We start from the raw sequence: 16,349 nt of genomic DNA on the forward strand, positions 1-16,349 counted from the left end.
TTCTGAGTATTTATTGATTTGTGTTCAGTTTAAAGTTAAATTGAAAAGAAATGGCATAATTTATAAACGATGTAGTGACTCATGGAAAAATATAGAAAAAGACGTGAACTTCAGAAGCCTTTAACGCTTCCCAAAAGTGAATGTGAAATTGGTTAAACACGTATTTGTTCTTCATAAAAAACATAACCTATAAGAATATGAACGGCTATCAAATTATAAGGTTAGATTGTATTGTTAAATATAATTAACAATTACAGTTTATTTTGTAAAACTTGAATTGTAAAATGCAGTTACTTGCAACTTTAAAATTATACATAACTGCTCCATAATAAAAAATACAATTAGCATAACTGGAATTCTAGAAATGGATTGTAATCTCTATCCAACATCCCGTAATGACAATTTCCCAGTAGTATTTTCTTGTTTCCTGTTTTATTGACGTCACTTATCTGATTCACTCTCTCTTTCATATGTATTTACTTATTTATTTATTGATTTATTTAATTTATTTATTTATCTCTCTATTTATTTAATATACTTATTTATTTAATTTATTTACTTATTTATTTACTTTATTTATTAATTTTATTTATTTAATTAATTTAATTTATTAATTTTATTTATTTACTTAATTATTTAATTAATTTATTTAATTACTTATATACTTATTTATTTATTTAATACATTTAATTATTTAATTAATTTATTTATTTTATTTATATATTTAATTAATTAATTTTATTTAATCATTTAATTAATTTATTTTATTATTTATTTTACTTATTTATTTATTTATTTAGTTATTTATTTATTTATATATTTATTTATTTATTTATCCAAGGAAAACATAAACCACTACAACATGCAGATAGCATGTGAAAGTCTATAAAAAACTGAGCATCACGATGCAATGTGGTCAAAGAGGATAGGTAACATGAGTATATACTAACTTTTAAACAATCAAGAAGGCTGTAGAGATGAGTATATATTCGCGTTAGGTAGAATGTCTTTATTCTTACGAAAATGAGTATGTTCTAGTGGTTACGAGTATATAATCACAGGAAGTGCTCATACTCATAAGTATAAACCTTGAGAAAGTACTTAAGCTTTATTCTTACTACCCATTGCTATTGATGTCTTTGTCTCACTACCGTTGTAACGCTGGTATGTAAATTAATTAAAAGAATATATCGGATATTTAATTCGATACTAAACTTGTAGCACTATTTTACAGACTTTCATTTGCACGTGTTGGCGGCCGACAGGAACGGGAGAGGCAACACAGCTACAGCCACTCTCATCATCACTGTGCTGGACGTCAACGACCACGAACCGAAATTCGAGAAATTAGAATACGAATTTTTTCTTAGCAAAGACCTCAGGTCCATGACCTTCCCGGCCTTCATGAAGGTAAGAAATTTCTTGATTGTAAAATAAAAATATGTGTTGTCATCAAAAAAATCTTCAGCTGCGGCTCAACAGCAGTGTTCAAAACTACAGAGCGTTCGCCTACAGGTGGGGCCAGGAAAGCGGCCTGCCTGCGGTGTCGCTTGCGGGAATCGTCTATCCGTAAGCTTCCGCTTTCTATACTAATAACATGCACACGAGAATTTTTCTACGTAGTACTAACCTTGTTATAAGCGATGTTGGAAGTGATGTCATCTGAATCCAAACATTTCTGGCATCTTTTAATAAAATTATTATTCACATGAATAAGTTCGTCTTCGGTAATTTTCCTAATCTCTCTTGTTATATTTGCCTTCAATTCATCTGATTTCATAAATTTTTTCTTCCGTCAATACTCTTCGTTTTCGCTTAGGAATTGTAGCATTTAGCGATCCTGTTGTCCTTAATTTGTTAACAAGACGTCTAACAGTTTCTCTACCCGGAATTGGAGCACCCGGATATTTCACTTCAAATTGCCTATGCCCTCTCTACATGAATCTGTTTTCACATATGCATCATGCATAAAAACTCTCTGTTCAAGAGTGAATTTTGCGTTTTGCATTGTTCACAAATTTTACACACAAGCTGAATATTTAACCAACTGTGTTAAGAAACTGCACTGTACGTAAAAACACTGCAACAGCTGGCTCACAACTGATAACTTCTCGACCTTGATTGTCGACGTGTCTCAACAACTACGCGCACAAAGCGCCGTATCAGCACATGACGCTTTCTTGGCCCCAACCGTAGGTGAACGCTCTGTATAAATCTAGCGTATCTAATTTCAATTTCCTACAACAGTAAAGATTTATTTTCCTTAAGGGGTTAGGTACAGCTTACAGCAGTAAATTTTGTGGAAATATTCGACATTTTTTCCTCCATTACTGTCTCCTGTACAATAATGAAAATTGGTGTGTGTAAAACACTATCCTTCTGCTATATGAAAAAATATATATTTTTTTATGCTCGACCATGACGAAATGTAGTAATTATACACCTGGTAGCAGCCCTTTAATGGACCTCATTAAAGTACACCTATTCATTAAAGTTCAGGTGTTCCACCAATCACAAAACACCATTGTAGCAATATGAAAGCTCAAGTATCGATTATTCTCGGATATGCAATCGGAAGACAACTAGCGAAACGTCACGGAGGCTGAAAATCCAATACTGTCGCAGAAGGTTATGTTCTGTTATTATAATAATTAGCGTTAATTGCAAATAATATTCAAATAAATTCAATTTGTCATCTCGTTTTTAAATGTCTAAATCAATTTCAAGGTTATATCAAGATTAATGTTTATTTTACTCTCTAGATTATATCAAGGTCAATCACATTTGTTTCTCGGAAAAAATCAATACTTTCGCGTCTGCGCACATCTCACAATTTACGAGATATTTGACAAGGTCAGTTCTGCTCCCCAGTCAGATAAGAATAACATGAATACTTATGAATAATTTCAAGTTAGAAATATGGTCGAGCATAAGAAGTCGTATGAAACTTGCCTATATAAAATTATGAAACTGGCTTGCGCTCGTTTCATAAACATACTCGCGTCTTAATTACTACCATTATAGGCTCGTTGCATAATGTACTATTACGATTTAAACGACCAGCAATGACGTCACCCCAAGGCCAAGCCAGCGGAACAAGCATAGTATCAGATGGCAACAGGAGTGGAGAAAGGCAGAAGGGGAGAGAGAGGAAGGCTGAATCGACGAAAGAAGAGACGGGTGAACGAGAAGGCGAAACAAGTGCGGGGAATAGAAGAGGAAGTAGTGAGTGTGTAAAGCGTGCCAGGAGTGAGAAAAGAGGGGGCAATAGTGGACAAAAACCTGCCTATAATCTGAGGAAATGGTGCATCAGTGGGTTGAAATAATAGTAGGTTAGCTAGGAATGGTTAAATGGAGGTGAACTGTAGTTCTTTTGTTCCAGTGTTAAATTGTGTTATAAATAAAGTGAAAGCAATATTGCCAGGATACGAGCGCTAATGTGTGGTGGAGAAGTGTTTAGTCAGTGAATATATTATTAGTTCAAGTTTGTAGTGAAATAATCAACAAGGGTTAGGTCTTTTATATTAAATAAGTTATGTGCATTGTTATTTAAAATATGAAATTAGTTTGGGAGGGAAGAAATATTATTTAATTTTAGAAATTATTTTTAGAATTTTTTAAGGGAACTGAGAAGAAGAGAAGGGAAGTAGAATAATAGTGGATAAAGTAAAATGATGGTCAAGTGAAAATGAAGGGACATCAAAGACATGGCAAGAACAGGCTTCAAGGATCAATACACGTCTTGTTTAAAATTGTAAATAGTGCAAGTAAGGTAATGCTGGCCCGAATACAGAAATGTGAAGGGCCAGCAGGACCGAAGATTTTTGAGAAATATATATCAATATCAATATCAATATTACGATTTAAAAAAAATATTTATATATTTTTTTCAAAATTCAAAATTCACTGTGTAGTAATGAAGCGTTTCCCTCTTAACTCATAAACTTGTTAACTTTTTCATGTTCTCTCTCTTTTATTTTATTCCTGAAACTCATGTTTACAATATCATGCTCTTTCAACTACATTGCTTAATAAACAATATATATTTTTTTTATTTTGTGTTAGATATTTGACAATTTTTTAAAATGAATTAATTTTTTTATCAGACAATCTATCAAAGGTAGAGAAGTGATTTTGCATCATATTGTAGATATGACATACATAAATACACACAAAAATTTCATCACAGAATGTTGGATACCTTTTTAGTTATGAGGGAATCGCTTTATCACTGCACAGTGAACTTTGAATTTTGGAAAAAAATATAAATAAATTTTTTTTAAATCGTAAAAATGTGTTTATCATATAGCAGGAGGACAGTGTTTTAGACATGCTAATTTTCATTATTATACAAGATAGAGTAATGAAGAGGGGAAAAATGTTGAGTATTTCCAAAATTTTACTCCTTTAAGCTATACCTAACTCCTTAAAAGGAAACTTGAGTAGGACTATGTATCAAGTCTTGTGTATACCGTGTGTTGGCTTAAGCCAGCCCTGTGCATAAAGGCGAAAGGAAAAGGAAAGAATATACCCTCGCCCATGCCCTTTCCGCGTACACCGTTTTAGAAACAAATACACAGTAAGCCACTGTGCATCGTTTGTGGATTTTAGGCGATTAGCGAGTGCCAAAAGCTACGATGTCTGCCTTATACAATCCGCCACTCGGCAATACTTGTCTTCCTGTCTACTCGTATCGGTCCGAAACATAACTGTTTCAGCCGAGGAAGGTGGCAGTAGTCTGCAGTAATTCGATTGAGTTATTAGCGTCCTGTGTGATATGAAAGTCCTGTATGTAAAAGCCGTCATATTAAGGATGATGTAAAATTATAGAAATCTAAAAGTAGTTCATTGAAGAAAAGATGAAAGAGGAAAGGAAGACATTCGATCGACTTCCATTCATCTGTAGCGTCTGCTGCATGATATCTAATTTATTCGTAGTCAAGAAACTTAATGATCAAATATTTTTTCTAAAAAAATCCTTGTTTTAGAAAAATTACCGATTTTCTACACCTATTAGATGGGCGTATTGGAATCTATCCTTTAAACTATGTGATTCAGAAGTTTTATTGAAATATCGTAGTTGGAGAAATTTCGAATATGAAAAATGTGTCTGTAGCTGAAAACATCAACTCTTTCCGAAATGTTTCTGACCTTTTATGTCACGCGGTTGAAACAATTTAAAACTTCCCTATATTCTAACCACTGCATCGTTTATCAAGACTGTCCCACAATAAGAGATGACATAAAACAGCGAATCCGGGAGACCTGCCAGTCACTTGACCACGCCGAAATGTTACGAGTCACTGATAGTGTTAGAAGAAGAGTACGGGTGTGTGCTGCTCAGACGGCAGACAGTTTGAATATTTATAAAAATTAATGGAATTGTCCAGTCTTTCAGTAAAATGTCAACATTAATTGTCTTGTTTACATTTTCGTCTTTTAACATTTCTCAATTTTGATGGCAATACCTTTTTGTACGTTTTCTCATTGAAAGAGTAGGAATTGGTAAAAACGTTTCCTATGAAAGTTGTTTGTTTTGAAGAGCTCTATCAATTGGTACCATATTTGATCCGGACTCCCATTTGATACTTTAAAGTGATACGCCACTGACCCTGCTTCCTGTTAGAGCTGATTAATGAAATCAAGCTCAAGTGAAAGTTCACATGTGGTTTAGTAATAAATATTTTTGTCTCGAAAAATTGTAATGCACTAGATGCCGAAATAAATGACTTACGTGTGGTCCGAATCACCCATTGCCTTTTCGTAAGTTTTCTCATTGAAAGAATAGGAATTAATAAAAACATTTCCTATGAAGGTTGTTTGTTTTGAAGAGCTCTATTAAATGGTGCCCTATTTGACCCATACTTCCATTTAAAATTTTAAAGTGATACGCCACTGACCCTGCTTCCTGTTAGAGCTGATTGATGAAATTAAGCTCAAGTGAAAGTTCACATGTGGTTTAGTGATAAACATTTTTTTTTTTGAAAATTTTAATGCACTACTTTCCGAAATAAATTACTGTTACGGGAGGTCTGAATCACTCTGTATGTATATATATATATATATATATATATATATATATATATATATATATATGCAGGGACATCATTTTATTTTTACTAACATTTTTAATATTAACTTGCCTATACCTCTGGATCAACGCCGTTTGCTATCCCCTTTCACGACTGGAGTAATATACAAACAAATCAATTTACTAGGTATAGGAGGGAAGAAAATTAGTTCATCCATTTACGTAAACTATGAAATATTGCGCTTTTGAGTTTAATAATTTTCATTAGGTTTTTGTTTAATCAAAATGCAGTACAGTATTAACAATGAGTGTTTTTACTCACGAACTGAGCTGTCCATGTGGACGTATTCATTATGCAGTGTATATTATACTGTCTACAGCACAATAGCGTACAGTATAGAGAATGAAGTTAAATTGAAAAATAATCATAATATGGATATTTAAACACACTTTTTTATATGGTGGCCGTTCATTTCGATACAGAGTTCAGTTCTAATGTGCATATTATCGCACTGTAGACTATTGTACCTAATCCCAATTACCAGTTTCGTTCTTCGTACTAGTAACTCATGTTTAAATAATTCTGTACCCACTCTATAAAAGAGTACCTTACGTACTGTAAATTCAATCTTCACTTCTGCCCGAGCCGAAAAGATAAAATTACTCAGACATACTATGTCCGTCCAAGTGGTTATGTCGTAGGGTCGTAGAAAGGAGGGAAATCACGTGACAGTTAATTACTTAACGAAACCCTTTTATTTAAGTTATTTTAAACAGTTGTATAATATTACGTATACGTCCAATTCCTAACAGAAATTAATGTTCTCAGAAAAGACCTAAGACAGCCAGCCACTAGCTGGCGAATAAAAGCTGATGGGGGAAACCGGGATGCGACGTAGGCAAATGGACGACAGTACCTGTGCGAAAATGATTCAATATTGAAAGATCTTTCGTCACTGGAAAACGCGAACATATTTTTGGAACGTACTGTGGCTACTATGACTGTATATGCGGTTTTGGATCTGTGTGGAAGACGGTTGAACTTCGTTAGTAGAAAGGGTGGGAGTGAAGTACATTAAAAAACTCAGGTATAATAAAAATTGAAGTAAAAATAAAATGATGTCCCTGTATATATTTACAGCTAATACATTTTAATACTTTTTTTAATTAATGGCGAGCACTTACGTCATTTGCCCAAGCGTCCTCCAACTAGTGGGCGACGTGCCGAAGCTTGTAGGTCTTTCAGCCGCCATAAATACTTTGCCCTTATTGCACCATGGGAAGCGAACTACGTAACGCCGTATAACGATGATTAATGGAGCTATGGTGGAATATCGGTAGGGAAATGGGAGTAATCCGCGAAAAGCTACCGCCAAACACTGTCGTTGTCCACCACAAATTTCAGTTGGACCCTCCGGGATTCCAGCGTGGAAAGCCGATTCTCTAATCGTTGGGCTAACACTTCTTTATTATTGTAAGTTACATATAAATATTTTTCTTCACAGGCGACAGACCTTGATGCCGAAGAGCCGAACAATGTGGTGGAATATGAACTGCTCAATGGCAACATGTACAATATGTTCCTTCTAAACAAGCATACAGGTGAGTATAAGTTATACTTATTTAAGTCTGAATGAGTGACGAAGTAAAATGAGAACAGCTTGGAATAACAGAGGGTAGATGGAGATCTGTTTTATGTCGTAATAAAATTACGAATTTTTCGTTAATAAATGCATCTTGGTTTTTAATATGAAACATTATTAGGAAAAGAATGTACTCACAAGGTAAAGTCAAGATTTCTAAATTTGGAAAAATCTTTTACATGATGTTCTTTTATGCACACCAGCCATTATTATTAGTCCATACCTGCGAAGTAACGGTTAGCGCGTTTGACCGCGAAACCATGTGGCCCGGGAACGATACCCGGTCGGGGGAAGTTACCTTGTTGAGGTTTTATCCGGGGTTTTCCCTCAGCCCAATATGAGCAAATGCTGGGTAACATTCGGTGCTGGATCCCGGACTCATTTCACTGGCATTATCACCTTCATCTCATCCAGACGCTAAATAACCTAAGGTGTTGATAAAACGTCTTAAAATAACCTATTAAGAAAAAGCCATTATTATTATAGCTTTCTTTTGTAAAACAAAAATGTGTTTAGCTGCAGATGAGTTAAGAAAAGAAATACATTATAAAAATATATGTTTAGAGGTTCTGACTGATATATACAGTACATCCATTATCAGGCAATACATCTCACTTGATGATATGTGTCAGAGGAAGTACAAATTGAAAACATTATTACAAAACAACCCTTGTCAAAATTGCTATTTTTCAGGAGAACAATAAAAATAAATAGAATAACACATGTCGGCTATTTCTGTACAACTGGTGTTTTATCCTTGTGGCTATTGCACCTGATATGTGTCATTTTTGGAGTCTATAAACATTTCAGATAGTAGCAAATGTGTCCTTAACTCAATTTCATTAAAAATGACTAGGGATGTTTTTGTAATAATGTCTTCAAATGTTTGTATGCATCTGAAGTCTGACTTCTGTAATATGTAGTTAGTCGGCGATGTATGCAATGGAAGGTGAAAGGAACTGGCCACCTTATCCCATTATCTCCTGGATTAGTTGTCTCATAAGTGGTACATTCTTGGCATCACTTGTGAGGTTCAGACTTGTCTTCGGACAGTTGACTAAACAACAATAATATACGTTTAAGAATGGACGGATAAGGGGGATGAAAATAAATTCCTTTAAGATTAATTAAAACGAGTTTGTTTCAGGAGAACTGATGGTGTCCAAGAACAACAACTACGGCAGTAAAGTACGATCTCCATACTCTGAAGATTACAGAATACCGACGTTCAAACTTCTGGTCAGAGCCTACGATCTGGGTAAGCAAATATTTGTACAGAAGTAATTAAATAACTAATGTAATACGTATAATCTAAAGGTGACAGAGGTTTTTCGTCATAGCTTCGAGCTGTGACAGGTTCGGAAAAATCATTGTGATAGTTCCTAGTGATTTTGTCACAGTTTAATTTTTGTATTCGGATGATTTTTGGGGATTCTGAGGCTCCGTTTCCTCCTGTAGAGTTCCTAGTCGTCTATATAGTGTACTCGTGAAATGCGAAAAATAATCATTTAGTGATTTAAGACGGCGCTTACTCCGTCGGACTCATAACGAGTGCACCTCTGCACATGTATGGACATTGTGCCACTGCCATACAGCTATGACGCAGTGCATGAGGGTAGGCAACTAGAGGGAACCCAAGAGGTGGAACTAAACTGAGAGGATTCAATCCGATATCGGGATGGGAATCCGGCGTGGCTTGGTGGATAGAGCGTCAGCACGTAGAGCTGAAAACCCGGATTCAAATCCCGGTGCCGGAGAGAATTTTTCTCTGTTCCACTCATCTTTCATCAAATGAATTATTGTTTTTATTTTTTTAACACGAGGAATCTCTCTTTTTGAATTATTTGTGGAGGTGGAACCCCTCCCCCCCCCCATTACTTTTATTGGGGTGACGCCACTGGCTCTATAAGTTAAAGGGGCAGATACCCCTTAATCGGCGCCTATGTTACTGTATGTGTCGAACAATTTATTCATGACTGCGTTAACTGGACTTTAAATCGAAGAGTCAGACAAAATTTTGTGATATTTTATAGCATTCAGCCGCTTCCAAATAACGGTACAGTCTTTGCAAGGATTAGGCGGGCTAGCAGATAGTACGGGATCTTTTCTCCTACATTAATTTTTAAGATAATTTTAAAACATCAATACAGTGCATTAATGAACAAACCTAAGAACTAAATTTTCCGTTCCGTATCGTATTAGGTCCAGAAATTCCAAGTTCCGTCCATAGTTAAAACTTAAAAGTAAAGAAAGTTTTAGGACTGTGAAACTGTTGTCCATGTCTGTAAATGAGGGTTGATTTTGTAATTATCCCTATAATATTATTTCAGTTACGAAATAAAAATCGGTCTATATTTCAGGAGTGACTGCATCTTGGGACTGTTCATAAAGAGAGGTTTCACGTATATTTTTACAACAAGTTTGTATGAATACTCAACATTTGTGGCAGTGAGTGCCACTGTAATAATATTAATAATGAATATATGCGAAGAGAAATTACTCATGTGGAAACGATACAAGAAACACGAATTTCGGAAAAGATAACTACATTCAAATTCAGTGGTTGCAGACGCAGAAGAAAACTAACAACGCCTGTAGGCCTACTCCGTGTCTGGAATCTGTAGACCTTGGAGAAGAACAGTGTTGCCAACAGTTGTTCGTATAATCCCGCTAGATGGCTTCCGAAAATCCGCGATTTTCTAACAATAATGTATACTTATTATTCAATAATAATAATAATAATAATAATAATAATAATAATAATAATAATAATAATAATAATAATAATAATAATAACGGTCAAGATAGTGCATCCACCCGACATCCGCCTGCCAATTTAATGAATATTGCACACTATTATCATTGCCAATGTGGCCCTATAAAACAATTTTGAACACTTTTATTACAGACACAATATATTTAAATTCTTATTGCACGATATATGTTACCGTTAAAACCCTAAATTCGACAAAACCAGTTTCAACTAGTAAAAACTAGTTTTAAAAGATAGATAGACAGACAGACAGACAGATAGAAAGCGAATTTTCGTAAGATCTAGAATCAATGATATGTCAGGTTTGGTTTGTTTAGGTTCTTTTAGGCTTTTACCAAAGAAAAACCTAAGCAAACCAAACCTAACCTGACACTGATTCTAGTTCATACAAAAACTCACTTTCTATCTAACTTTATTTGCTTAAACTAATTTTTACTAGTTGAAACTGGTTTCACGGATTTCGGGTTTTAACGGTAACATATATAATATGGAATTATCACTACATTAACACATCCATCATTTCACAAAACACACAGTGAACGAATTAGATGTAATTATGAAAGCCGCTTATAATGCTAATATGAATTTCATTTCAGAAACTTTAAAGATTAAAAACCGCTAGTTTTCCCGCTAAGCGGGATAATATAATTTTACCCGCGGTACGGTTATCCAAAAAAGCTAGATTTAGCGGGAAAACCGCTGAATTGGCAACACTGGAGACGAAACAAGTCTACTGCACAAGTGGTTAGTGGAGGTGACTGGGACAATGACCAGTCTGGCAGAAAAGGCATTGTTTGGAGGAAGAATATCACCTTCTGCCTCGCGCATCTTACGCCTTAGCGGCCGCGCGCCGATGCTGCCGGCAACGCACTCCCGCACTGCTAGACTCCGCCAATTTTCTCTTCCAATCTTCACCGAAACGCGCCGGTTAGATCTACAGATTCCAGACATACATTTTAGGTGGTAAGAGCGTCTGTTTTGAGCCGGATCAGATCGATGTTCCTAGTCCACACCTGTGGAGTAACGGTTAGCGCGTCTGGCCGCGAAACCAGGTGGTCCGGGTTCGATTCCCGGTCGGGGCAAGTTACCTGGTTGAGGTTTTATCCGGGGTTTTCCTCAACCCAATATATGAGCAAATGCTGGGTAACTTTCGGTGCTCGACCCCAGACTCATTTCATCGGCAGTATCACCTTCATCTCATTCAGACGCTAAATAACCTAGACCCAGTTTCTTCAACCTTTGTTAAAATGCACCTAACATAGTGTTAATTAACTGTAAGTTAAAAGTATGAATTGCTGTTAAAAATATTGCGTTTCTTCAACTTTACATTTCACTTTTAACATTCTGTTTGCTAACTCTCTGTGAGGACCAGAGATTCTAGAGTTTAACCATAACCTATAACCAAGTATAGGCTCACTACTGTTTTCTGAACTCTGACAATTGCGATTCTCGCTTTTTTCCGTTGTTTGTTTCAGATAGGATAGAAGTCTTTCTATTCTCTCAGTTTTGATTTCTGCTTCTTTCCTCGTCTGTATCACAATATTGTGCTATTTAGCGTGGAGCGGCATATTGGTATTGCTATTATGAAATGGAAAACACTGGAACAAAAAGAAATCGTGGGACTAATTTCTCTTCGTTCGAAAGAAACCTTCTGCTGGAAATTATTTTGCAGTATAAATCAATTAATGAGAATAAACAAACAAACGGATCTAAGTTGAAAGCGAAAAGTGAGGCTTGGCAGAAAATAGCCTATACCTTTGTATGAACTTCTGGTCTGTCAAATCACAGAAATCATCTCCTCTGTTTATGTATTCCTGGATGTCATTTTCTAAATAATCCAGATACATAATTTCAGCCTCTAACGCACCAGCCATATTGGATACTTCTATGCTAACAGAGAGTTAAATGAATTAACTGATTGAAATTGGGCAGTTAAATTAACATAGGTTTTAACAGCCTCTTAGTACTAACAGTAATTGAAGAAATGCTTCAACTGTTAAGTTTACAGTTAAAATGGAATAACACATTGTTATAATTTAACAATGGTTGAAGAAACCGGGCCCTAAGCTGTTGATAAAGCGTCGTAAAATACCCACTCGATGGTCCTATGATAAATGGCGATGATATTGATGATAAAATTGAAATGTTTATTTTTTCAGGCATTCCTCAGAAATCGAATGCCGTGCCTGTGACCGTATATGGCCCGGAGACCAATGCCCGGAATATGACGTTCATTCTGAATGGGTTTCCAATTGAGCAAAAGGAAGCTGAGGCTATGTTATCCAAAGTGACAGGAGGACGAGTGAAAATCCAAGAAGTCCGTCCCTACCAAACGAGACAAATTCGCAGCAGTGACGACTCCGAGAAAACGTCATCTGAAAAGTGAGTAACGATAGACAGTTACAGACATTCGTAATAGAAATAGTTTACAAGTCTGTTTCAATATTGTAATTACTTTGTTGTCAGGTCCATTGTAGAAGCCAGAGTGCTATATGATGACAACCCTACGGTGGACCTAACTCAGTTCCAGAATGCGCTTAAAAACCAGAGCACAGTTGTTGTCTACAAGAAAGAGAAAGTGGTGAGATTCGCTTAATTAAGAAGAATGTTTCTGGATGATTGCTTGAAAAGTTGTTAAATATTTTCGGGTTCAGTAGTTCATTTGTTTTTTATTTATATCTTTCTTTTGTTTGTTAGTTATTGTTCTTTGTTATTTTTAACGTGATCAACACATTTCTTCCACTTGTCTTATCCATTTTCTGCGAAAAGGCGGCGACACAATCATTCCTTTACGTTAAGTCTGTCTTGGCTAAGGCTAAGCGATCGACGAGCCCTGCATTCTCTTGTTCTCTTATTTCAAATTCTGCGCACCGCTACCCCAATCTATTAGGCTTCTCGTTTTCAAAATTTATCCGCATATCATCAGCTAAGTTCAAGATCTCATCATAACAATTTACTCATTATACCCTACCACAAGACATCTTTATATTCTTCATCTTATACAGTTTCAGTTGCTAGAAATTGGAACTCGCTACCGAGTGATGTAAGGGGTTGTTGGACAATAACTTCATTTAGGTCAAAATTACATAAATTCTTACTTAACAAATTAATTTCTGATTAATATTTATTACATATAATGAAACTAACATCTGTCCATTCTTATTACTATCATTAATTTCTCTAAATAGATTTACAAAACCTCTAATGGCAATTACATTAATATTCTCATTATAGAAATATATTTTAGATTTATATATATATTTTTTTCTCTTGTAACATAGTTCTAGTAAGCTTCTATTAAATTAATTTTCATCATTTTACTAGCTATCTGAAATCTCAAATTAACTATAATTGGTTGAATTAAATTAGGTCATAAATTAAGTTACTACATTACCTTATAGGTTTATTTAAATTTAAATAAATATGTAGTCTACTAGTCGTTAAAACTTAACTGAAGAATATTGCTGGAGAACCTTTTAAGTGTAGTGTAAATATTCGTAATTTAAATATGTATTGTATTGATTAAGGCTGGTTGAGTGGAAGAGAAGGTCTTATGGCCTTAACTCTGCCAGCGAAAATAAAACATTATTATTATTATTATTATTATTATTATTATTATTATTATTATTATTATTATTATTATTATTATTATTAAGTGGGGACCCAATTTCTGTTACAAAAATCCAATTGAAAAGACTGGAGACAAACTGACTAAACATTTTACTCTGGCCCTTAAGTAAATGAAACCAATCAAAACAATAAATCCTTATTTTTAAAGCACTGTTGGCTTTTGAAGATAAATAATGTTTATGTACGCGCACGCTACGTGACAGACCACGATCAGTCAGACATAAGACTCATTCTATTAACATGAGTATTTTTTCAACATAAAGTGTAATGTATTTAGACGATTTCATACACTGCAACAACCCACTTATCTTTTGAAGAAAAGAAATTTATCGCTGATCGATTTCCTACTTCAAAAACATATTTTCCCACACTACAGTAGTATAAAACAAACATCAATTAAGAATTTTACATTTGTTATATTGCGGTGACTTAAACACCTTAAAAATCTGCAAACAATACACTTCAACATGCTTCTTTTCCTTATTAGAATCTGACTACAACTTTTTGAGTTATTATTAAGTATATAAAATATGAAAATATTCTGCCTCATTGAAAGTTTATGTAAGTAACGCCTTCTTCCAGTATTGGCTGACAATTAGCAAGGAGGAGATGAATAGTATGTTGTGTCAACTAAATTGCTCCCCTACAGCTTTTCTAAGACAGTAGTAGCCTATTTCTAATTATCAACTCCGATTATAGTCTATTGATGTCTATATATATATATATATATATATATATATATATATATATATATTGTGTTCAGTTGTATGGTTTTGTGTGTTTTAGTTGGATAGTTTCATTCCGTGTAACTTATAGTTGGTATAGTTTATGTATTTAGTTAGTATAATTTTTGTGTTCAATTGTATCGTTTTTGTGCTTTTAGTTTAGATAGTTTGTGTGTTTAGGCTGTACAAGTTATGTGTGCAATAGGTATAAGTTTTTGTGTATTTAGTTTGTGTGTGAGTTAAGACTATGTATGTGTTCAGTTTGTGAAATTTTTTTTTTAATTTTTTTTTGTATTTATCGTGTGTTTAGTGTGGTCATTGTGTTCAGATTATAATGTATGTGTTTAGTTTGCATATTTTTTTTGTGGATGTTTAGTTTGCATAATTTATGTGTTTAGTCTGTATTGTTTTTCGTGTTTAGTTGGTATAATTTGTTTATGTGTTTAGTTTGTAAGTGTATAGTGTAAGCTCTCTTGGACTGGCTCCCCAAGTGCAGTAGACCTTCAGCTCACCCTACACTCTCCTGTAGGAGGTCTTTGCCTTTATGGGATTTCAGGCTTTTCGTATTTCGTATATATATATATATATATATATATATATATATATATATATATATATAATTTGAACTGGTAATGAAAATTATGGGAAAACGGCTGAACGGATTTTAATAAATGACCCCTCTCATTTTGAAGCTTGGAACCCAAAGTTTTTCAGAAAAATAGTAGTTTTCAGTGAAATGTCAATTTTTCTACATCAATTCCCTATTTTCCAAAATCCATCTGTCGTCAGTTTTGAGAAATAATGGCTTTCAAAATAAAACAAAACAGAAACACATTTCAATAAACAATATTATACGAAGACCATGATCTGGAGGATTTCTGACATATTTAAAGTTCAAATTCAATTGGTTATTAAAAATTTCAAGGCTTACTAAAAATAATTTACAAGTCTGATTCTGTGGTGTGTTATTTTCTGAGTACAGCTGTGTATTGGATATTAAAATCTACAAAACTTGAGGTGGTTTGATGACATTATTACCATTAGAAATGAAATATTGTTATAGTTAATGCCATGATGCGACTATTTTTAATTAATTATACATATTAATGCTATATTGATATGAAAGTGAAACGTTTTGGGGTTATGTAAGTAAATGTAGTAAATATATGAAATTAGATCTTCATTTCTATAATTTACTGAGTGATGGGTATGTAGTATATGTAACTATAAAACTTACGTAAGATAATATTGTTATTAAAAATCAAATATTTTTATAGTTATTAATCAAGTGGGGTTGGGTCTTTTTCATATACTGCTGTAGATATTTATATGCGTCATTCTCTTCAGTATTGGCTCCAGAGAGCGCAAAATTACAGTTCCTAAGGAAAGGAGCTATAGCTTTACTCCCACATGAAAAACCCACTGATCGTCCTGACATTGTTATTTGCGTTTTTGCGTTGAAACTCAAAAACTGAAGGTGGATAAGTTCAAGAAAAAGTATTTGGCATAAAAAAACATTCAGAGGGAGTATGTTTCATTATAATGGA

General features: G+C 34.2%; 1 protein-coding gene across 1 annotated transcript in view; it reads left to right on the plus strand.

Annotated features, from left to right (window-relative positions):
• The window catches only part of Cad86C (Cadherin 86C), a 164,381-nt gene that overhangs the window by 135,902 nt on the left and 12,130 nt on the right, over positions 1 to 16,349 (plus strand). Inside the window, exons 13-17 of the mRNA XM_069842133.1 lie at positions 1,235 to 1,410; positions 7,537 to 7,633; positions 8,822 to 8,932; positions 12,607 to 12,829; positions 12,914 to 13,028. Of these exons, the coding sequence (XP_069698234.1) occupies positions 1,235 to 1,410; positions 7,537 to 7,633; positions 8,822 to 8,932; positions 12,607 to 12,829; positions 12,914 to 13,028 (722 nt within the window). The remainder of the gene's footprint in view (positions 1 to 1,234; positions 1,411 to 7,536; positions 7,634 to 8,821; positions 8,933 to 12,606; positions 12,830 to 12,913; positions 13,029 to 16,349) is intronic.

The sequence above is a fragment of the Periplaneta americana genome, chromosome 12 (genome assembly GCF_040183065.1).
Source record: "Periplaneta americana isolate PAMFEO1 chromosome 12, P.americana_PAMFEO1_priV1, whole genome shotgun sequence".
In the NCBI taxonomy this organism is placed as follows: domain Eukaryota; kingdom Metazoa; phylum Arthropoda; class Insecta; order Blattodea; family Blattidae; genus Periplaneta; species Periplaneta americana.